Raw genomic sequence first — 23,003 nt, forward strand, 5'->3', positions numbered from 1 at the left:
ATTATATAGAATTATGAGCAATTTTAGCCTTACAAGCCATAATTTATAGGCAAGAATGTTGACAGGAAGGAGATGGATTCATATTAGTGACTCCTGATGTTTGATTAGTCTCTTGGGGAGAATCACGAGTAAGGGCTGTAGGTCATACTGGGCCTTTGGAATCAACATGGCTAAAGCAGGGTTTTTGAGGTCCTGTGTGCAACCTAACAATTTTAAATACAAGTATGGATGTCAAGTTCATGCCCACAGTTGCTGACATGGGTACTTTCACTGATGAGGACTTAACATGGGAAACTCAGATACTTCATGTCCATGCTGCGTGCATGTTCTGGGTAAATGTTATGATGGTAAGGAAAGATTTGCAAGTCCATGAGACTTGATTCAGCTAAGTAAAGACACGTGTAAGGGATCTTTCTTTAGATTAGAAAGTTAATTTTTAATAATATGTTCTTGGTCCTGTTAGATCTTGTATTACATTCAAAGTTCAAAACTTTCTGGTCAGCTGCAAACAACTATTTGCATCTCTAATTTAATATGGCGTTTTGTGAAAGAGGATCCATACCTATAAAACTTAAAAGTGCCATAGTGTTTCCTTCATGGGACTAGATACGTGGCACCCATGCCAATGTCTGTCTCTCGATCATTATTTTCTTTCTGATTCTTTGGCATTTAATTAGAATTTAATTCACAACTCAACTCCTGAGACATCTGAAGCTAGGTTGCATTTTGGCCAAATGTCATTTGGGCATAATTATTTTGTAACCAGAATCCAAAATGTTAGAGTTGCTAATAATTGGATCCAGGCTGTGTAAAAAAAAACTTAGCTATTGTTTTTCATTGAAAAAGATAATTTATTTCTCCCACAAGGAAGTTCCTGTTACTGCTCTGTTGACTGGTTACTAGTTCTGTTTGAAATAGCTAAGAGCCAATCACCAAGTTTTCACCAAAAGTATTAAACTACAGAAATGTTACTTCTCTATTCCTTTTCCATTTAATGTTACAAAGAAAGAATATGTCTTGCCTTTAAGTCAAAACCAGCTCTCAGATCTTGCCTCCTTTCACACTGGATTTCTTGTTTCTCCTTCAGGCTCTGAGGGGGGAATGCCTGAATAGGTTATAATACATTTTTTAAATTCATGGACTTTATATTTGCATAATTGTATTTGCAGAAACCCAGAGAATGCTGATTTTGACATTAGAAATGAAAAAAGAGGAAAGAAAAAAACATGACTTACTTTTGTCCATGAATCTTTTCCTAAAGCTGTTTCAAGTCAAAGGTTTCTTTCATTATGTACTGTGCTGTGCTAAGTTGCTTCAGTTGTGTCTGAGACTCTATGGGACCTGTAGCCTGGCAGATTTCTCTGTCCATGGGATTCTCCAGGCAAGAATATTGGAGTGGGTTGTCATGCCCTTCTCCAGGGGATCTTCCTGACCCAGGAATCAAACTTGTGTCTCTCATGTCTCCTGCATTGGCAGGCAAGTTCTTTACAAGTGCCACTTGGAAGGCCGCTTCTTTCCTTATATATCTGAATAAATGAAAATGTCTGAACTTTATGCATATAGTGGGATTTTGTCTTCTTCTTTCTTTCCTTTTTTTATTTTAATTGAGAAGCTGGTCTCAGCCAGGATTTCTGCAGGTTAATACCTCTGACTCAGAACTTATTTTTCAGTCCAGATTTGTGCTGGAGATAGAATTAGTGTGAGCCCTCAGAGGTGGCCCTGGGCTGGTCACTGGCGACATTGCAAGCCACCCAGTTGATCACTGTACCTACAGTTTCCTTGTTTGTTCAATGTGTGTGTTAAACCAGATGTTTCAACATTTTCCCCCCTACTTTAAAGTTCTCGTCTATCTAGAGAACACATGTAGAACACTTTGAGAGTGAATTTTCATCAGAAGTAGAATTTGGTTTTATTAATCATTAACATCTTTTCAAAAGTAATCCTGAAATGTAGAGGTGATTGTTTTTGAAGCAGATGGAGTTTGCAGAAGGGAGTGTGCCTTCTGTAGGAGTTAGGCAAAAAAGCAGAACACAAAGCAGAGTGGAAGATGGAGTTTCAAAGAGGAGGGGGGTGCTTTCAGGGCGTGAGTGTTGTACCCTTAGAAGAAGCTTTCAAAGAATATCATGTGCACGTTAAAAGGCTTGCAAAAGTATCCATTAGATGTTAGCCGTTACTTCTGTGTGGTGGGAGGTTATGGATGACTTTTACGTTTTTCTTATGTTCTTTTGCGACTTTCAGATATCTCGTGAATGTTTTTCATCATAAAAAAATGGGAAATGTGTGGTATAGTTTATGGGGAGGGGGGATGGGAATGCTACCAACTCACCAAGCTTCTTAGAAAATACCTCTGAATGTTTCACCTCCAAAACCCCCTGACTTCCAAGAGGGTAATGAGTAGGTTTGAAATCCGATGGAAGACCTTTTGCATCAGATTCTAAAGAAAGTCTTCAAGCTTAATCACTGAAAAGAAATAGTGATAAAGCAGCGTAATTCTGTTGTCTGTAGTGAAGGCTGGCGGCTCTCCCTGCATGCGTGGCTCAAACAGCCTGCAGCCATCCTCTGAGGTCCCCGCCTGGGTCTGGCTGGATGCTTCTGGCAGCTTTTTTAGGATTGTGCAGACTTTGAAAGTGTACTTAGCAATACCAGGTGGCACAGCTGCTGCACTGGCAGGTGGCAATGAGTCAAGTCCTCAGACAAAATCAAAGAACCAGTGGTTTTCGTTTTTTCAAGCACCATGGGAGTGTTTGGATTCAGTGGGTGTTGTGGGTTTCTTTGATGAGGTGGGGTTGGGAACAAAAGTTTTACCTTTGTCATGCTAGTTAACATCCAAGATGCTCTGCTGATCACTAAGTCACTTAGTCCCTTTGGCAGGTCCTAATTGGATTCTTTAACAGCCCTGCTGTGAATGACGCCCCCTTGAGTTCACATCCTCCTAAGAGTTCCTCTTTCGCAGTCACCTTGCCCTCTAGGCTTCTTCTGAAAAAGAACAAACCCCAGATTACTTAGCCATTGTTTGGTTTCAGATCGCTCTGTAACATTGGAAAAGTTTTGAACTAACCTAAGTGATTACTGATTTAGGTAAACTGTCAGAGTAGTAAAAAAGTGAATGCCTGATACAGCAAACTCCAGACCTTACATAATCCTCCAACCACTTTTAACTCAAAAGTGAGGGGGTGGTAGTGTTATACATAAACCCCACTGCAGCATCTTAACAGTTTTCCAAACAGCTAACCTTTGATATCATCTGTGGGCTTTGAGGCACACATCTTTAAACAGAGTAGATTTGGCCAACTCCGAGCATGCTCTGTGTAATTTGAGAAGATGAACTTGAAAAAAGAAAGAAACAAAAGTTTCAATCTAACTGTCCTGGTTCTCCCAACCCTCTAGACTGCACCACTTACTTGAATCCGGTGGGGAAGCACATGATCGCTGACGCCCAGAACATCACCATCAGTCAGTACGCCTGCCACGACCAAGTGGCTGTCACCATTCTTTGGTCCCCCGGGGCCCTCGGTAAGTGGTCCAAGTGGAGTCTACAATGGTGGGTGGTACCCAGTACAGAGGTCGTAAGTGCAGTGGCCTCCCGGGGCCAAGTAGGTCTTGACTCAAGTGTAGCTTAGGTGTGCCGCTGCACAGACACTACTTGATTGTAACTCTTGCTGCTTCATGGCTCATCTTTTGTTCCCTTGGCTGTTATCGAGAGAGATGTAGGTTTGTAAAAATAATAGTGTATGAATGGTAAATGTCACTGAGATCTTTGCTTGTGTGTCTCAGCAGGAGTGGGGGGATGAGTGGCCTAGCCAAGAATGTAATGGATTCAGGATCCAGCATTTCTGTGGCCACATGGAGATGCACCAGCCTAGCCTTGGCACATTTTGTGAGTTGTCAGGACAACCCCAGTTTTCAGGAGAAATCATGGAATCAACAATTTTTAAATGTTGGAAACGAACTGAATTTATGTTTAAATTGTATGGACTGAAAAAATAGCCAAACAAACAGAAATGAAAAACCAACAAACCTACATTATCTGGCCAGATTCAGGTTAGGGCTGAATCTGCTTGTCCTCTTTAATGAATTGATGATGCCCAGGATAGGATGGGATAGTTGAGTGTGGAACATGGAAAGGGCTCTTTTGTTCAGATGGGCCTGGGTTTGAACCCAGGATGAGCTACCCAGTTGCTCTTGTAGTAAAGAATCCATCTGCCACTGTGGGAGATGCAAGAGACACAGGTTCAGTCCCTGGGTCAGGAAGATTCCCCTGGATAAGGAAATGGCAACCCACTCCAGTATTCTTGCCTGGAAAAATCCCATGTGAAAAAGAGCCTGGCAGTCTACAGTCCATGGGGTTGCCAAGAGTCAGACAGGACAGTGTGCACTCACACACACACACAACCTTTAGGAGAAACATTTAGACCTATCTGAGCCTCAGCTTCCCCATCTGAGGCATATGACTTTTTCCTCATTTAAGAGTTAGAAACAGAGTGGATACATGTATATGTATAACTGATTCACTTTGCTATTCAGGAGAAGCTAATGCAACATTATAAATCAACTATGACTGAGCGACTTCACTCACTTCACTCACTTTCTACTTTCTCACTGGAGAAGGAAATGGCAACCCACTCCAGTTTTCTTGCCTGGAGAATCCCATGGACAGAGGAGCCTGGCGGGCCATGGCCCATGGGGTCACGGAGAACTGGACACGACTGAAGTGACTGAGCATGCATAATCAAAAAAATTGCAAAAACAAAAAATTACTGAGTGGAAATGTACAATGGGATGACTACTTTGGAAAACCTTTTTGTATTCTCCTGAACAGTTATATATGCATGACCACATGATCCAGCCATTTGGCTACTATTTACCCAAGAGAAAGGAAAGCATATATCCACACAGACATTCATAGCAGCTTTATTTTTAGTTGTCCAAAACTAGAAACATCCTGAATGTCCAGTGCCTAAACTGATACACCAGCTGTGGTGCATTCACACAATGGAACACCACCCAGCAATGAAGGAATGAAATCGTGATATACTTAACAATGTGGATGAATTTCAAAATAGTTTTTCTGAGTGAAATCAGCAAGACAAAAAAAAAAAAAAAGCATTGAGCATTGACACATTCAATAAAATACAAACAAAGCTTTAGTGGCAAAAAGCAGGTTCCTAATTGCCTGGGAACAGAAGTGAGAGGGAGTATAAAGAGACATGAGGAAGAATTGGGAGGTGATAGGTAAGTTCTTGGTTTTAATGACAGTTTCAGGGGTATACACATAAGTCAAAGTATATGAAAATGTTCTCTGTAAAATGAAACTAATTTGTATGCCAATTATGCCTCAATAAACCTGTTAAAAGCAGAAAAAGAATTAAGGACAACACACACACACACAGAGTACATTTCTAAAGAGAACTCTTAAAAAATAGTAATAGTTTCTGTTATCATCATCAGACCCTGGTCCTCAGGTTTCCTAGGATATTGCCACCCAATCTTAGAATTTTAAAAAAAGTCTGACCAAGGAAAAAGTAAGATAAAGTCTAAATTCCTTAATATAAATGGGGTAAATCTCAAAGGAACCAGATTCAGAAAAGGTGGGTACAGAGACAGGGAGAATGGGTCAGACCTGTGGGCCTGACTCACTTCTCTATGTAAATACCACTGGGTCTGAATGCAACAGGTTTTCCAAAAATAACATTATCTTAACATTTAAAAGGAAAAACATCCTCTGTGGATGAAAGAGAAGGGGTCATTCCAACATAAGGCTAAAAATGGTTAAAGGGCTGGCCTGATACATTGCAGGCTCCCTCTTTAGAATGAAAGTGAGAGATATGAGGAGAACTGACATGTGGAACCATGAGGGCAGAAAGATGAGCTTTTTCTGCATGACAGTGTGTGGGTGGGGATGGCTGGATAGATTCTAGCAATTTCTATGAGGTTCTATTAAGGAAACTCCTTGGGAGATAGAAAAACATGCGTTAAGAGCACGCTGGGTTTGATCCCACCTGGGCCATTTTATCCCTGTGTGACTCTGGGCAAGCCATCTAGTGTCTGTACACCTCTGTTTCCTCATCTATAAAGGGGGGACGATACCTTCCTCTTGTGGTTGTGAGAAGGATTCAATCAGTTAAATGACAAGGAGTAAATAAGTCCCTTGATTTTACTGCCCTATAAAATTATAAACATGATCTAACTATGAGATGTTATAATATTTTGATAAACCTGTTGCTATAAGATTTACATTTACTCCCAGACTTGGAATAGTGGTTTTCCAGGCAAGTCTTTTTAAATATAAGAACTGGAATCACCCACTCCCACCTCCAACTGATGAATTTGTCTGTAATTGTGAGATGTACAGTCTTACAGTCATATCAATCACCTGGCTTTTGTTTAAACAGTTCTGGCAACATTGCATGAATTAAATCTTAGTATAAATAATAAGGATTTGTTCAAAAATATTTGGAGGGGAGGAATGGGAGGATTTCACAAGACAAGTTCCTGTGAGATCTACTGAATAGTTGCTGGTCAGAAACCTTGGATCTGGGCAGCATGTGTGAGTCTCTGGCTGTGGATCCACCAGCCCTCACTCCTGCAGGAAGCTTTGTACTCGAAATTACTACAACACGGCAAGATCCGGACTTGTGCCCTCTGTGCTCCGACCTCTTAAGTCGTGAAGCTCTAATTGTAACTCCTTTGCCCTTCCCACCATAAAGTATGTGCTCTTCATCAAATAATTACAGGATTGGAGAACCTATTCGAAAGAGAAAAAGATTTCCTTGGCCTTTGCCATCGATAATTTTCCCACCTGCTTAATTGCATCCTGTGTAATTACTCTTGCCCTGGAAAGGGGAAGGGTTGAAAAATGTCTCCTTGTCTGGTGTTTTGAAAGAATGCGAAATCGATATCTTGCCAATTGAGGCCTGCTTCGGGGAACTCCAGCTGCAGTTGGACCTCTCCAGTCTCCATGGGATACGAAGCCCTAGCACCGGCTCTCGTGGCCATCAGAGCTTAATCCTTTTGAAAGCAACTAGTTGGACGGGCAGCGGGGGAAGCTCAGGTGGCAGGAGGCTGGGCCAGTCCCTTTCAGTGGCGCTGTGGGCGTCCCAGGGGCCTCTGAGGGCAGCATCAAGAGCACACACTGGGCAGCTCTTGGGTGTCTGCCTTTCAGGCGTGATTAGAGCAAGAATGGCTTTGTAAATCACATAGGCATTCTCCTAAGCTATTTAATCTCCAGCCCAGGACCCCCTTGGGTGCAGACACACACTTTGCTGGGAATTTTCTACGTTGCTCAGTGAAACACGCCAGCAAATATAGGACTAAAAGGGAAAGTATTTGAAACATGGTTCAGGGCAAGTCCCTAGTCAGCATTGGAAATGATCGTCAGCTGACTACACCTAGTTTAATGACACAGAAATTATATATTCCACTGCAGTTTTTTTATGATCAATTGTGACTTGGGTCTAAATATTTGAACCCTAATGTCATAGAGCAAACGGACGTTCGTGAAATGGCTGGCAGGATTAGAGATTTATTCATTAGTAATGGTGGGACAGAAAATCACCTGGCCTGTATGAGAGGAATGCAGAGTATGCCTTTTTCCTTTCTGTAAAGCCAGATATTCCTGCCTGGCTTAGAATGCCTTTTATTCTGTTGTGTAGGGGCAGAGGACGGTGATCTTAGAGGAAGGAAAGTGTGTTCAAAAGTAATTAGGTCCTCTTTTCACATTAATAAAAGCATTCTGCTTTGCTCAGGCATCGAATTCCTAAAAGGATTTCGGGTAATACTGGAGGAGCTGAAGTCAGAGGGACGACAGTGCCAACAACTGATTCTAAAGGACCCGAAGCAGCTCAACAGTAGCTTCAAAAGAGCTGTAAGTCGCATGCAGGGGAATGCACCCCTGAAGACGTGCCATTGTTCTGGGGACTGAATGGTCTATTGAGAGCCTGTGAAACTGCAGAAGGAGGGGCTGCGGACTCCAGCCCGCCTGCCCAGGTGGGCCAGCCTGCTCCACCCTCCCAGAAACCCTCCAGCATCTCCTGGTGGTAGACAGACACACCTCTCAGGTTACCAGCTGGAGTGGAGCAGCCATCCTGGAAGGTGGTGTCAGGAGAGGATGTGGGCTCTTCCCCACCAGCTTGCAGCCTCGGCTTCATTGTCGGAAAAACAGACAGTGTTGTCCATATTCCTTTTCATTTAGGGGTCCAAACCTAAACTTGATCTGGAAAAGAAACCTGACTTCTTCCTGCCCTGGGACACCAACCCCCCCCACCCCCCCCGCCGCCAACCCTAGAACTGTGTCTGGGGGACCTTCAGGATGGACCGGAACTCTTGCACATAGGTAGAGGCGTGGGTGATTTCTCTGTGACATCACACGTGTTTTTTGATCCCTTTTAGGGGATGGAATCTCAACCTTTCCTGAATATGAAATTTGAAACGGATTACTTTGTAAAGATCGTCCCTTTTCCTTCCATTAAAAACGAAAGCAATTATCACCCTTTCTTCTTCAGAACCCGCAGTGAGTATGGTCTTTCCTGCCTACTTTCCATGGGGAGACATTTCTCCTGCTTTTAAAGACATTTTGACAGAGATAGGTTCAAGAGTACACGAAATACTAGTATGAAAGAGAAAAGCATCCAGAAAAGCAATTTTAAAAATTAAGATTTGACCCAGGCTTCCGTGGTGACTCAGTGGTCAAGAATCCACCTGCCAATGCAGGAGACATGTGTTTGACCCCTGGGCCAGGAAGATCCTCTGGAGAAGAAATTGACAGTGCACACTAGTATTCTTGCCTGAGAAATCCCATAGACAGAGGAGCCTGGCAGGCTTCAGTCCATGGGGTCACAAAAGCGTCAGATACAATGGAGCAACTAAACGACAAAAACTGTTCATCTAACCAGAAACACCCATTCCTGGCTTGTTATAGAGCAGACATGACAATTGACCTTTTTTGAAGGTGCTGCAATACAGCCATGTAGTAAAATTGTTTAACTTAAGAAGAGGAAAAGAAAGTATAAGTTTATTTTAAGGTGAAGGGTAAGCATGAAATGATTCCATTCTGTACCTGTCCTCAGGAGGGTGGCCTCTGTGGGTGGCTGCCTGTCATTTTTTCAAGATTAGGTTAAGAAAATCAAGTAGTGTCCCTGAGGTCACCTCATTCTAGGAAGTTTATTTAACATCTCTGTGCCAGACTCCATTCTAAATACTTTCCAAACATTAATGCAGTTGACCTCCATCACAGCCCTACAAAGGATTTAATCTTACCATCCCCACTTAGCAGAGGTGGAGCCACGCATAGAGAGGTTAAAGGGGCTGCTGGGGGGCTGGGATTTGAATGCCACGGAGCCCGACTCTGGAGTCCTCACCCTGCAACCAGCCACCGGCTGTACGGGGTTCCCCTCTCCGCCTGCCTCTCCTTTTCCACCTGTTCTGCACACAGTGTGGTGTGTCTTTCATCAGCCCAAACTGCTGCTTTAGAGTTCTTACTCTGCTCTGCAGAGTTCTTACTCTGATTGTTTTCTTCTTTTAACACTGTAGTGGTTTTCTATGCAGAAAGGTTCGTTTTCTTAATGAAAATAAGATTCCATAGGGCAGAGACCATGGGCATTTTACAGTATCTCTCAATGCCTTACATGTAACAACCAGATAGAGGATTCAAAGAATGTATTTATGCAAAGCTTGCCTAAATCGAAACTAGCCTACTTTAATTTTCTTCATCAGAATCAGTCTCTCTGAGGGTGAGGTGGGACAGGAGGTGCATTTATCACCATTTCGGGCACCGTGACCTCAATGCAGCCTTTGATTTTCTTGGCATCGTAAGCACATTTTCCAGAGGGTCCTCCTGGGTTAGCAGCATGGCATATAGGACCTCTCTCATGGTGGTTTTTTTTTTTTTTAATCACATTTAAATCCGACTTCAAAGCTGCTTGTTTTCAGCACTGGTACTGCTACTTAGTAGATGGCTGGATGTCATTTTTAGACTCCATCAAAAGGATTTTAAATTGGAGAGCCAGCAAAAGTTAAAGTAACCTCAAGACAAGTTGCCAGGATCACTCCAGTGTTCTCTCATGCCTGACCACTCTGCATTTGGGTAGGGGCTGGCATTATTTCTGTCTACAGCTAAAACAGAGCCCCTCCATAGGACAGAAGCATGGACACAGTCTTGCTGCCCTTGGCCATGGCCTTGAAACTATGTAATACCTGACAAGCTTTTAAAATGTAGGTGACTTCATATTGTTTCCACTTATGTGGCATAAAATGAACTGCATTAATATCTTTATACTGTACAATTCAAATTTTCACAAGATACAACTGGGCTATACTGAAAAGCATTGTTGACTCAATGCAGTTGCTATGTTTTACATTCTTTCCAGCAACGTTCAGTGCAGAATATTTATATTGTATTGAATTGTTAGATTAGGAAGATGTCAAACTGTCCTAAAACTAAAAACATGTGTCTTTCTTAATAGCGTGTGACCTGCTATTGCAGCCGGACAACCTGGCTTGTAAACCTTGTAAGTATAGCTGTCCTTGGTATTTCCAGGTGGCACAGTGGTAAAGAATCTGCCTGCCAATGCAGGAAACGTCAGAGAAGTGGGTTTGACCCCTGGGTTGGGAAGATCCCCTCAAGGAGGAAATGGCAACTCACTCCAGTATTCTTGCTGGGATAATCCCATGGACAGAGGAGGCTAGCACACTACAGGCCCTTTGGTTGCAAAGAGTTGGACATGACAGAGTGACTGAGCATGCATTTAGCTGTCTTTGTCCAATCTCAAGTGGAGTCAGGGTGGCCTCAGGTGACTCACTCTGGTCCTTCCTCCCCCTAGTCTGGAAGCCTCGGAACCTCAACATCACTCAGCACGGTTCGGACATGCAGGTGTCTTTTGACCACGCACCCCACACCTTTGGCTTCCGTTTCTTCTATCTTCATTACAAGCTCAAGCATGAAGGACCCTTCAAGCGAAAGACCTGTAAACAGGTAAGCTGCTGGGTATGCATAAAGAAACCACTGCATGTTTTAAAGTGACCCCAGAGCCTCTGGAATTTGGATGGTTCAGTGTGAACATTAGGCTCTGTGGTCTGTGAGCATAGGTAGCTATTCCAGAATGTTATCACTGAGTTCATCTCGGGGTCATCCTGAGTCACCCCTCACTCCCTAATTATCTAAGTATCTCTACCCTATCTGGCCCAGTGCTGATGCAGCCAGTGACGTTTTACCAAAGGAACTGAAACAATGACGTAGTTGTCAGTTCTTTAGTATTTCAAAGCTGAATCAGGTGCTCACTGTGTGTCTGTGGTCATTGGGTCTTTACAGCTCAATGAAACCAAAGCTGCTATTATCCTCAGATATGGAACCTGAGGCCCATGGAGGTCACCTGGCCTGCTGCTTAAGGCCTCACAGCTAATCTGGGAGCCAAGTCACTAGCGTGTCAGTGGCTTGTAATTTATACAGAGGCCAAGGTTAACTTGAAATTCAGTAACCAAGTTCTTAAACTTGAGATAGTCAGAGGGAGTGGGTGGTATTTCATGGAAGTTCACGAGAATGCTCGATGACCCCATAAGAGCACCAGAGAGGTTTTTGGTCCTGGTGGCAGAAACCAGCGCCCTCCTAGATGCGTGTGCCGAGTTTGGTTTTCCTGCCTGCTCTCACCTCTGTCATTGACCTTCTGCTGCTGCTGCTAAGTCGCTTCAGTCGTGTCCGACTCTGTGCGACCCCACAGACGGCAGCCCACCAGGCTCCCCCGTCCCTGGGATTCTCCAGGCAAGAACACTGGAGTGGGTTGCCATTTCCTTCTCCAATGCATGAAAGTGAAAAGTGAAAGGGAAGTCTCTCAGTCGTATCCGACTCTTAGCGACCCCATGGACTACGGCCTACCTTCTACTCAAGTCAAAATTATATTAAATAAAATATGCACAAACGGGAGGGTAATTTTTTCCCATTTATTAAGTAAAAGGTATTCTAACTAGCTGCTTTGTCTTCAAATAAAAAACTGCTGCTCTGGGCACTACCAGCCAAGCATAGACTATGACGGGGTCACAGGTTCTCCTGGGCCTTTTATCAGAGTGAAGTTCAGATACACACAGTTGCTTTCTAATTGTCATCTTCTGAAAACATAATTGAACCTGGTGAGAAGTCTCTTTGATTCAGTTCCAAAACAAAAGAGGGGTCCTGGTGACCTTTATCTGAGAAGAAAGTTTTAAAGTGTTATTTGTTTCTTTGCAGGAGCAAAATACAGAGATAACCAGCTGCCTTCTTCAAAATGTGTCTCCTGGGGATTATATAATTGAGGTACACACAACTCAAGAAAGCCCTATTATTTTTATTTAAAAACTTTTTTTTTTTCTGTACCATGTGGCTTGCAGGATCTTAGTTCCCCAACCAGGGACTGAACCCAGAGCCTTGCCAGTTAAAGCACTGAGTCCTAATCACTGGACCACCAGGGAATTCCTGTTTTTTATGAAAAGTTTTATTGACTTATAGTTGATTTACAGTGTTGTGTTAATTTATGCTATATAGCAAAGTGATTCAGTTATACATACACACACATATATATTTCCTATTTTATGTTCTTTTCCATTCTGATTTGTCACAGGATATTGGATGTAGTTTCCTGTGCTATACAGTAGGGCCTTACTATTTATCTATCCTCTGTATACTCTTTTGCTTGGAAAAGCAGAGATGTATCTGATCGTTACTGTCTAATCTCAGCTTGAAAATGGTCACAGGCAGCAGCAGCTCTGTCCTCCCCTTGCCCCACTGACCACAGATAGAAAAATGAATGGAATCTGTTGAGATGGTATCACTTAGAAAAAAAATAACACAGCATCCTCTGCTTTGCAGCTGGTCGATGACAGTAATACGACAAGAAAAGTGATGCATTATGCCTTAAAACCAGGTGAGATTTTGTGTTTGTTTGAAATGTTGCCTCTGGACTACAGAGCGGACCAAGGTATTTGATACTTTCCGTACTTCATGGTTTAGGAAAAGAAAACACTTGAGCTCCTCACTCTTACATGATGTTCCATCAGATCTGACTTTCCTTCCACCCTAATGTTGATGCCTGGAAGATTAAAGCCAGTGTGTTACATGTGTCACTGGGACTAAATAAGTAGTCAGTTGTCCTCAGAAGCAAAGTGGTGGGGTGGGAGGTTTCCTTAGGCAGATTCTCACTCAAAGGTATTCAGTGATCTCAGCAGATTCTAGCTGTTGAATTGTATTCTACAGCCTTTTAAAGTGAATCCTTTTATAATTACCGAATCATTACTAGAGAAAAGTGGTCAGGGAGTCTTGGAACCTGTTATGTGGCTTATTTTTAAAAAGAAAAAAATGTTTCTCTTTGAACCTTTTACACTGCTGACATCTAAAAGCCTTCCCTTTGAAATTTCCCAGTGCATTCCCCGTGGGCTGGGCCCATCAGAGCCGTGGCCATCACTGTGCCGTTGGTCGTCATATCGGCATTCGCGACGCTCTTCACGGTGATGTGCCGCAAGAAGCAACAAGGTATTTGTGTGGCGTGTCCCCCTCCAGTCCAAGTTGGCAGGGCTGGGGCCAACAGAGGCGTGTCCCCCTCCAATCCAAGTTGGCAGGGCTGGGGCCAACAGAGAGAGACTGGGGGCACTTGGTCCCTCCAGGCAGGTGACTGGGAAGCCACACAACTCTTGTAGTCAGTTCCCTGGCTGCTGTAGTTCCCAGAATTAAAATACTTGACTTTTAACCTGATGAGCCACTAGAAGGGCAGGTGTACTTCCCTTCTCAAACTCAGGATGATAAATTCAAGAGCATATAGGAAGTTCAAAGGTGTGAGTAAAGGAAGAAGTAGGGCTTTATCACTTATAAAAGTCCGATGACAGGAGAGAAACTTGTGGGACACTTGGCAATGTATCCTTAGTCTGAGTGGTGGTTACACAGGTATATACTTAGATAAAAATTTCCTGAGATGTACTCTTAAGATTTATGCACTTTACCTTTGTAAGTTGTACAAAAAAACTCCCCAAACCTCGATGAAAGTTTTAAAGAACATCAGCTCTTTATTGAAGCTTCATTGGTCAGGTAGCTGCACTCAGTTGGAAGAGCTGGTTCGAGATACTGCTGACCAGAGTGGAGGGTGGGGGTGGGTGGGTGGCCCCTGCAGTGTTTCTGGCTTAACCAAGCTCAGTTTCTGGTGAAGAACAAATTTTGGCCATTTTTGGCTCCACTGGAGAAATCAGCTGTCCCATTCTCCGAGGTGACCCAAGGGGCTGGTAGAGTTAGGGAGCTGGGAGTACTCCAGGTGACATGGCGACTGTTGTTTCTTGAAGACAGCCTTACATCTCGAGTCGTAGGGAACAAGTCAGAGCGTTGCTCATGGGCACCAACCCTATCTTCTTGTCCACTTTAGAAAATATATATTCACACTTAGATGAAGAGAGTTCGGAGTCCTCCACCTACACCACCGCACTCCCCAGGGAGAGGCTCTGGCCTCGGCCCAAGGTCTTCCTCTGCTATTCCAGTAAAGATGGCCAGAATCACATGAACGTTGTCCAGTGCTTTGCCTACTTCCTCCAGGACTTCTGTGGCTGTGAGGTGAGGAATCTAAAGTCTCTTCTTTTATCCTGGGTGGGATGTGTGCTAATAAACTCTTAGCTTCCGACCTAGGGATTAGCCGTGGCACTCTTCTTTGAGTCTGTCACAGCCATCATTGAAACTAAATGTTTGCTGACACACAGTTCTAACCCCGACACACTCCTGCTCAAAAGCCTTGAGTGGCACCCACCTGGCAGGAAGTTTTTTAAGCTTTAAAAAGACTTGTTGGGTATATGGATGGTGGAGGAGATGGCAGTGTGCAATGAGGGTGGTGGGAGGAGGTCATCATGGCATTGGAGGGTCAAAGAGAAAATGGTAAGTAAAGAAGTGAGTTTAGACAATTCTTTGGGGGAGCTTTGCTAATAACGGAAAACAACATGTTAAGTGCTCATATGGTCTACTCTGGTTTCTTGCCTATTCTTTTGAGTTAAGATATTAACATGTAACTTTTTTATACTGTCATAGAATTCATTTTAGAATGAAGTTTGAAGCTCTCACGGAAAACACACTCTGTTTGTTACAGATGCAAGAACTGTACAATAATTGTTTTTTGTTGTTGTTTACTCACTAAGTTGTGTCCAACTCTGTGACCCCATAGACTGCCAGGCTCCTCTGTCCATGGGATTTCCCAGGCAAGAATACCAGAGTGTGTTGTCATTTCCTTCTCCAGGGGATCTTCCTGACCTAGGGATCAAACCTACAAATCTGTGTTTCTACCATTGCAAGCAGATTCTCTTACTGTGGAGGCACCCTTGAAGTTATTTGTGCTTTGAAATGGAGGGCTCAGTGAGTTTCTTAGACTCTCTCCATGTGGTGACGCTGCCCCCTAGTGTCAGTAAAGCATATTTACAAGGCTGGCAGGGTTTCTAGAGGTGGGCTGATCAGCCTCAAAGACCAGCAAGTGGCACACAGTCTTCAAATACAGACAGCCCGTCATTTGCTCTGCTTTGTGAGTGACTAGCCTGGGGAAAGGTGGGCTAGTGTAACATAAATACGGGTGTAATAGAAAATTTGGAAACTAGATAAGAATGACAAATTTAAAAATGAGTGGTAATTTTAACTTGGAGAAGAGGAACCACAGTTAAAGTTGCTGTGTTTCCTCCCAGTTTTTTTCTGCATAGATGAACTCATATATACAGTTTTGCATTTTGGATGGATTGGAATTATTTTTTTCTTTCTCTTCACTCAGTGACTTTTTATACTATTAGTAGTTCTATGTAAACTGAAGTTTTAAGTAGACACTTGGATCATATTAATGATTCACCATAATTGAGTTTTTTCAAATTGTTAAACACCTTTGATTCCAGTTTGCCTCATTTCTGCTGATTTTCCAAAGATAGATACCTGGATATGGAATTGCTGGGTCAGGCAGGAACATTTTTTTAAGTGGTTGGTCAGTTAGCTTTCAGAACATATAATGTTAGTGAGAATTAAGGAAAGGGTAAGACAATTCAGGATTATTTTCAGCAAGTAGGTAGATGTTGGGGATTTCCTTCCCTTTGGGAATACCTTAGAGCAAAAAAGGAAGTCAAAGTCATTTCAGAACCCTTTCCCCCATAAGAGACTCTGGCTGTCACATTTAGGCATAGGCATTGGGAATTAATTTCTGAACTACAAAATGAAATTGCCAAAAGACTTTGCAGCAGAATCAGATGAAGATGGTCTGAGAAAGTGAAGCCTTCTGAGGGGCCACACATGTCCTGTGGTCTTACTTTGTCGGTGCTCCACTCCCAACTCCCTCCCAGACCTCCCCTTGGGTTAAAGGCCTGGTAGGGCTGTGCTCCTGTTGATTGCTGAGAAGTCATGGTGAGAGACGGCAGTCTCTACGGGTGAGTGAACCAGATGGTGGTGTTACTGCAGCTCATCACCCTTCTCTCCATGCACCAATCACCTGGTAAATAGCAGGCTGACCTCAGGGCTGCGAGAGTGGCCAGGGAGGCCCTCTTTGTCACTCATACTATCTGTCATTGAGTCAGCTGGCAGCATGAGTCGGCTGTGGGCAGTACTCTGGCATCCAGACCTGAACTCCATTTCCAAGCCTACTTTGAGATCCCTCACCCACACCCTTCTATTACCACCTTCCAGTTCTCTCTTCAGGATCTGCCCCTATCCAGGTGGCCTCACTCATTAGATAGAGCCGCCCTCATTTCCTCTGTTTTCCATGCTCACCATCACACTCTAAGTCCACTGGAGGCTTCACATGTGATGTGTGACTTAGGCAGGTTGTCAGATACTCTGAACTTCTGTCTTCACTTGTAGGGTGGGAGTGGTAATGAGCCCACACTATGCTAAAATGAGGACCTGATGCAGAGGGCCTGGTGCTTGGTGGTCGGTCACTGATGGAATGTTAGCTGTTTCTTGGAGTTGGGCGGCCTGGAGTCTGTACATAGCAGAGATTTGGGGCAGATGATGAGCCCATCTTGTAACATTGCCCATCTTGTCACATTGCCCATCTTGTCACTCGACTCTCCAAGCTGTACAGGTGAGTGAGGTTACCTGTTCTCTTTCCAGGTGGCTCTGGACTTGTGGGAAGACTTCAGCCTCTGCAGGGAAGGGCAGAGAGAATGGGTCATCCAGAAGATCCACGAGTCCCAGTTCATCATCGTGGTGTGTTCCAAAGGCATGAAATACTTCGTGGACAAGAAGAACTACAAGCACAAAGGAGGCGGCCGAGGCTCTGGAAAAGGGGAGCTCTTCCTGGTGGCGGTGTCTGCCATTGCCGAGAAGCTCCGCCAGGCCAAGCAGAGTTCATCCGGGGCGCTCAGCAAGTTCATCGCCGTCTACTTCGATTATTCCTGCGAAGGAGACATTCCCGGCGTCCTGGACCTGAGCACCAAGTACAAACTCATGGACCATCTGCCCCAGCTCTGCTCCCACCTGCACTCCCAGGACCGCAGTCCGCAAGAGCCGGGGCTGCAGCCGGGAAGGGTTAGCCGAAGGAACTACTTCCGGAGCAAGTCAGGCCGCTCCCTGTACGTCGCCATTTGCAACATGCACCAGTTTATCGACGAGGAGCCTGACTGGTTTGAGAAGCAATTCTCTCCTTTCCATCCGCCTCCTCTCCGCTACCGGGAGCCGGTCTTGGAGAAGTTTGACTCGGGCTTGGTTTTAAACGAAGTCCTCTGCAAGCCAGGGCCCGAGAATGAATTCAGCCTGAAGGCCGAGTCGGCGGGCCCCGGGACACCGGCCGACTCGCACTCTGAGGGCCCACAGTTCGGGCCTGACGAAGACGTGGAGGCTGGACCTGTTGTCGCGGGTGCCAGTGCCGTTCTGCGGCCCCTGCTGCACGCGGGAAAAGCTGCTGGGCCCTCGGACATGCCGCGGGACTCGGGCATCTACGACTCGTCCGTGCCCTCGTCTGAGCTGTCCCTGCCCCTGATGGAAGGGCTCTCCGCGGACCAGACGGAAACGTCTTCGCTGACAGAGAGCGTGTCGTCCTCCTCAGGCCTGGGTGAGGCGCGGGGAGCGGGAAGCTGGTGGTACGGTGGGTTGGGTTCCTGATGCAGGCTACAGCCTTGCTCTAGGAATCCAGGAGAAGCTTTTTGCTAATTTCGCTGCAATTTTGTAAGTCGAACGTTATGGGAAGTAACAAAACTACATTGGTAGCCTCCCAGGTAATGGGACTGTTCAGGTGTGTGAGCTACAGAAATACTGATAAGAAATTATGGTGAGCTGCCCGGTACCATGTTATGTAACATACAGTATGTGCACTAGCTCGCCTTTCTAAACTGAAAACGAGTAGATACTAAAACACATTGGGTCCCAGGTGTGTTGGATGAGTGTCTGTGGACCTGTAGATTTGCAGAGTTCACCACTCCCAACCTTGGCAATATCTTTAAAGCCACATGCATTGACCCAGGGGTTCATGGGGGCATAGTATTCTCTCCGTTCTAGCTCAACACAGGCTCTGGTAGAAGGGCCTGCTTCCCCAGGGAGCCCCCCACAGGATGCCGTCTGGAGCTGCTCTTACTGTGCCTGTAACCCTTTGGAGTTCATGCATGCAAACCTGGCCCCTCAGTTGAGGGAACTGGAATCTGGTAGCAGGATGAGAATGCCCAGCCTTGAGTGGTGGGGATGCCTGCCTCACTTGTGCAAAGTGCATGGTGCAAACCCAGATCCAGCCTCATTCTGGCCAGAGCACCCAGCAGTAACATGTGACTCTGCCCTCTCTTCTTTTCTTAGGTGAGGAAGACCCTCCTGCCCTTCCTTCCAAGCTGCTTGCCTCAGGGGTGTGCAAAGCAGAACCTGGTTGCTGCAGCTACACTGGTGAACTCCACACAGTCGCCCCTTTGTAACAGAATGGAAGAGTCTAAGCATTGCCACTTTAGCTGCCGCCTCTCTCTGGTTCCCCAGCTCATCTCTCTGGGTATGTGGCCCACTTGGAGCTGAGGTCTCTTACAAGGATATTCAGAGCGAAATCCTGGCCAGTACTTGCTCTCCTTGCCTCTCTATTCTCTACCAAATATATTGGCAGAGTCTCCAGTTCTCTGAAACCATGTGGAACTGTGAAAGGCATGTCCATAATGTCTGACAGCAGCTTGCCATATTAGGTCAGACTTTGGACTAGAGCCAGTTCTGGGAGGTAGGGAAGAAACAGGAAAATACCCGCACTGATCATTCAGACTTAATTTATCTGTGCAAACTTTGCCAGTTAGCTATTGGCTGCTTTGATTTGAAATGCTTTGTGGAAAAAGCACTTTTGATGCCACTTACAGCCGCAGAAGTCAAGTGCCAGTCTCTGTGGAATCCATGTAGTTAAAGATAATGCCTCTTTCCATTGTTGGTATGGAATTTACAGAGCCATTTACAATGCCATGGGTGTTTAAAAAAAAAAGCTCTGGAGTCAGAGGTCAAGAAGGTAACTGAATATAGTCATTTTTCATAAAAATGAGTCTTACATATTAGTGGGGGACATGTCTGGCCAAGGAGGGGGCTGCAGGGCCAGGCCGATGACCATCTAGACCATTCTTTCTGAGATGGGTTGGTCAGTGTGCAGAGGGCACTGGGGCCACATCTCGATCTGAATAGGCATCACGCAGGGGCCAGGTCTGCCCACCACGTTTCCCTGGCTTATACTTACTTTGTTGAATCTCAGATGTTGGTGCCTAAATGTTTATTTTTAAGAAACTGATACCTAACTGGGCTGTATTCACTGAAATTATAATTTGTGCTTTGGTTGATCTCTAGTCTAAAGCTCTGAACAGAAAATTAGGGATGAGAATCCACTGACAAAACAGCAGTATGTGGAGGTGGTAGCCAGTTAATCTGCTGAACTTGTTTTGCCTAATGACAAACCTCTTTTTAAGAAGGTGAAAAGGAAGGTATTGTTACAAAGATGAATGTGCTCTTTAAGTATTGTCTAGAGAAGACATGGGACCTGAAATCATTAAATTCTTGAATCTTAAAGTACTTCCCTCACAACCCCAGCCTGTGAATAAGGTTTCATTTTCTTTTTGTTTGACTTACCCAATTAAAGATTTGTCTCTTGTACTTCATTCTACCAAAAATAGGTATTGAGAGCTTAAGAGGAAAGAATTTGCTTTAAAAGGGAGAAGTAATATGTTCTGTTTTTATGAGTGACTTCTGTACAGAATTTTTGTTTCCAAAGGGAAAATAGTTGTTCCTTTTCCCTCTTCATGACCTTAAGGGGGAGTGAATATCTTTTTCTACCTTTTTCATAAGTGCTGTTGGATTTTGGCACCAATACCAGGGACCGCGATTTTTACTCCTTCACAAAATAGGACCAGTATTGCGGGCGAGGGGGACACTGAGATGCATCCTAAGGTGGGGTGTGGGGAAGTGGGGAGGGAAGGACTTTTCCTTCGAGGCTCATGCCCAGCAGGTGGGGAAGGGAAGGCTTGCACCCTTGCTGGAAAGAAGAGGTTGTGTGTATCTTTGATGCAAATACCACACTGCCTGCTCTGTAAAGGCAGCTGGCAGCTTCTTGGGAGAAGAACATGCTCGTCTGTTCTCTGGCATCAAGTTTCCTGCAGCTGCTCTGAGGGAGAGACAAGTGGGCTGCAGAACTGTCTCCCCTGTAAGACCAAGCATCTTGCTGGAGGAGGGATGTTCCATGCTGTCACTGTGGAATCCAAGATGAACGTAGTTTCTGCCCACCTGTGAGTGTCCTGCCATTCCATTGTCGGCATCCATTCTGTGAAGGAGATGGGGCAGTCTTATTAATGTATGAAAATGCACTTTGGAACATTTTCAGAATGATTTCTTACTGAAGTCAAGAAATGGCGCATGCCCCAGAGGTGCCATTAGGAGCTGCCTTAGGATAGATGTTCAGCTTTGTATGTGAAAGGAGGCATCTCTGAGAAACTGGTCCCAGTAGCAGAGTGAAAGACCAGAGAAGAAGCATCAGCTGAGCTCCATGAGCATGGGCAGAGAGCTTGCTAAATAAATGTACTGTGAAAATGGAAAGGAAAAATTGTGCTTGGCCAAAAATCAAGTGATGCTTTAGTTTGGATTTAGGGTTTAGGTACTTATTTTGAAATAGTAAAGATTGTGATGTTCAGCAATATCAAACTTTTGTACCAAGTAATGAAAATGACAGTGTGAATGCCCAGCTCTGAATAGTTGAGAAGTCCAACTTTCTAGTGTTGTCTTACTACTTTCACTGTTTTCTTTTTTTTTTTTTAAACCCTCCCCATCTCTTGCTGGAAGTGGGAATGGTTGCCGTATAGATTAATGCAAAACGTTTTACGCAGAGGTGCTTTTGACTCACGAATGGTCCTGGATGGTGGAAATGATAGGACAGAATTCAGATAAAGGTTCAAAAGTCACAGGCTTTCAGATGCTGGGGAACCAAGAATTCGAATATGGGAATGAACTCAATGAAGGGCCTTCATTCCTAGAGTAAAAGGCTCTATAGCTCAGATAGGTAGTATCCTCTGTACTGGAGACCAGAGGTAGGTCCTGGCTTCCTTCAGCTAACTGGGAAGGGCAGGTAGTTGAAATGAGGGAGCTAGTAGTTTATCTTGACTCACCGATGCCCTGCATGTCTGACACACATGACACCTTAGCATTTGGCACAGTCGGCTTTTCTTAGAGCATGGCCAGGTGGGTGAAGGCCCAGGCAGAGGTGTGTTCTTCTCTGAGATGACCTACAAGCAGTAGGGACTGTCTGGATGGGCCCAGCCCAGTCATACAGGGGCAGGAGGCTTTTGGAGGACTGAGGCCTCAGCCTGTGAGGTACATTGATCTCTAGATAATCAGAAGTCATCCAGGTCCAGGTCCCAGGACTTCAGTGAGTGACCCAGCCAGGTGATAGTATTTTGAGCCCAACATGAGAGAGCCCATAAAAGTCATGAGACAGTTTTTGGTTGACACAGTAATAATTGAAGATAGTCCCAGGTCAGAAGTTGAGAGTTGAGTTATCTTTTCCTTTAGAAGAAGCAAAGGAAGAAAAAAGCTTTTTTTTTTTTTAAAACTGGTGAAGAAATGACACACTTTCCTTCCTAAAGAGAGAAAATTCTGCAGTCCACAACCAGCTCAACACTAATTGGGCTCTCTTAAGGAGAGAGGAATTCCTCTGTCTTATTGGAGAGAGGTGGACAATGGCAGTGAGAAGATTATGAGCCTTTTCTAGTTGATATGATTGGGAAGGAGTCTGTTCTTATTTAACAAATGCTGTTCCTTCAGGAGGCCCCCCTGTAGCAAGCGTAGTGATAAATAAGGTGTGATGACAAACCCTTCTCAGCCTCAGAGAGACAGTGGGGCCTGGTGGAGACTGTTGCCAGCGGACACCCTTATGCTTCACCTACAGGGAGCAGCCACTCCAGCCAGTTGTGACCATATAGTGTTTCCTGATTGTCCCATTTTTCAAGAGAAACTGAGAATCTGGGAGTTTTACATGAAAACAATCTGATTATTTTTCTTTAGTATGGGCACTAAAGTTCTTAATTGAATTCAGGAATCCCATGGGTGGACCTGATTTGGCCTGCCTAGCTATCAGTTTGCCACATCTGCTTTAGAAAATTTGAAAAGAAAGGCATCCATGGTAATTACAGATGTCTGGTATCACAAGAAAATAATCTTGCTAAATGCAGCCAGAAGTTAGATTGTTGGTTTTTTTTTTTTTTACCCATTGCTTCCCTAAAGAAATTTGCTATGATTTTGAATACATTTGAAATCTTTTGATTGCTTCTTTCATACTTCATATGTCTTAAGAAAAAGGCAAGGCAATTGTTAATTTCAAAATCAGATTTCTCCTCATTTAAAAAATGTGACACTTGGAACAGTTTCATTTAAATTCCACACCTTAAAGGTCCTTATTTATAGTTTTAACTCTTGGCTTAATCACTTTTTTGGATGAATTAAATCACTTTTTTAATGCTGAGCTTAGGCCAAGCCCTAATGAGGAAAGCAGACATCATGGAGAGTAGGGCAAGGAGTCCTGAGTATCCACTAGAGCCAAGCATTTGCTCTGTCTTCGGTTTTAAAT

General features: G+C 44.4%; 1 protein-coding gene across 1 annotated transcript in view; it reads left to right on the top strand.

Annotated features, from left to right (window-relative positions):
- Positions 1 to 18,849, top strand: part of IL17RD (interleukin 17 receptor D) — a 59,512-nt gene extending 40,663 nt beyond the window's left edge. Inside the window, exons 3-13 of the mRNA XM_068983148.1 lie at positions 3,388 to 3,513; positions 7,746 to 7,864; positions 8,389 to 8,509; positions 10,461 to 10,505; positions 10,818 to 10,969; positions 12,215 to 12,280; positions 12,833 to 12,887; positions 13,382 to 13,492; positions 14,370 to 14,554; positions 17,066 to 18,005; positions 18,737 to 18,849. Coding sequence (XP_068839249.1) covers positions 3,388 to 3,513; positions 7,746 to 7,864; positions 8,389 to 8,509; positions 10,461 to 10,505; positions 10,818 to 10,969; positions 12,215 to 12,280; positions 12,833 to 12,887; positions 13,382 to 13,492; positions 14,370 to 14,554; positions 17,066 to 18,005; positions 18,737 to 18,849 — 2,033 coding nt within the window. The remainder of the gene's footprint in view (positions 1 to 3,387; positions 3,514 to 7,745; positions 7,865 to 8,388; positions 8,510 to 10,460; positions 10,506 to 10,817; positions 10,970 to 12,214; positions 12,281 to 12,832; positions 12,888 to 13,381; positions 13,493 to 14,369; positions 14,555 to 17,065; positions 18,006 to 18,736) is intronic.
- The last annotated feature ends 4,154 nt before the right edge of the window (positions 18,850 to 23,003 follow it).

Source organism: Capricornis sumatraensis, chromosome 10, assembly GCF_032405125.1.
Source record: "Capricornis sumatraensis isolate serow.1 chromosome 10, serow.2, whole genome shotgun sequence".
NCBI classification, from domain to species: domain Eukaryota; kingdom Metazoa; phylum Chordata; class Mammalia; order Artiodactyla; family Bovidae; genus Capricornis; species Capricornis sumatraensis.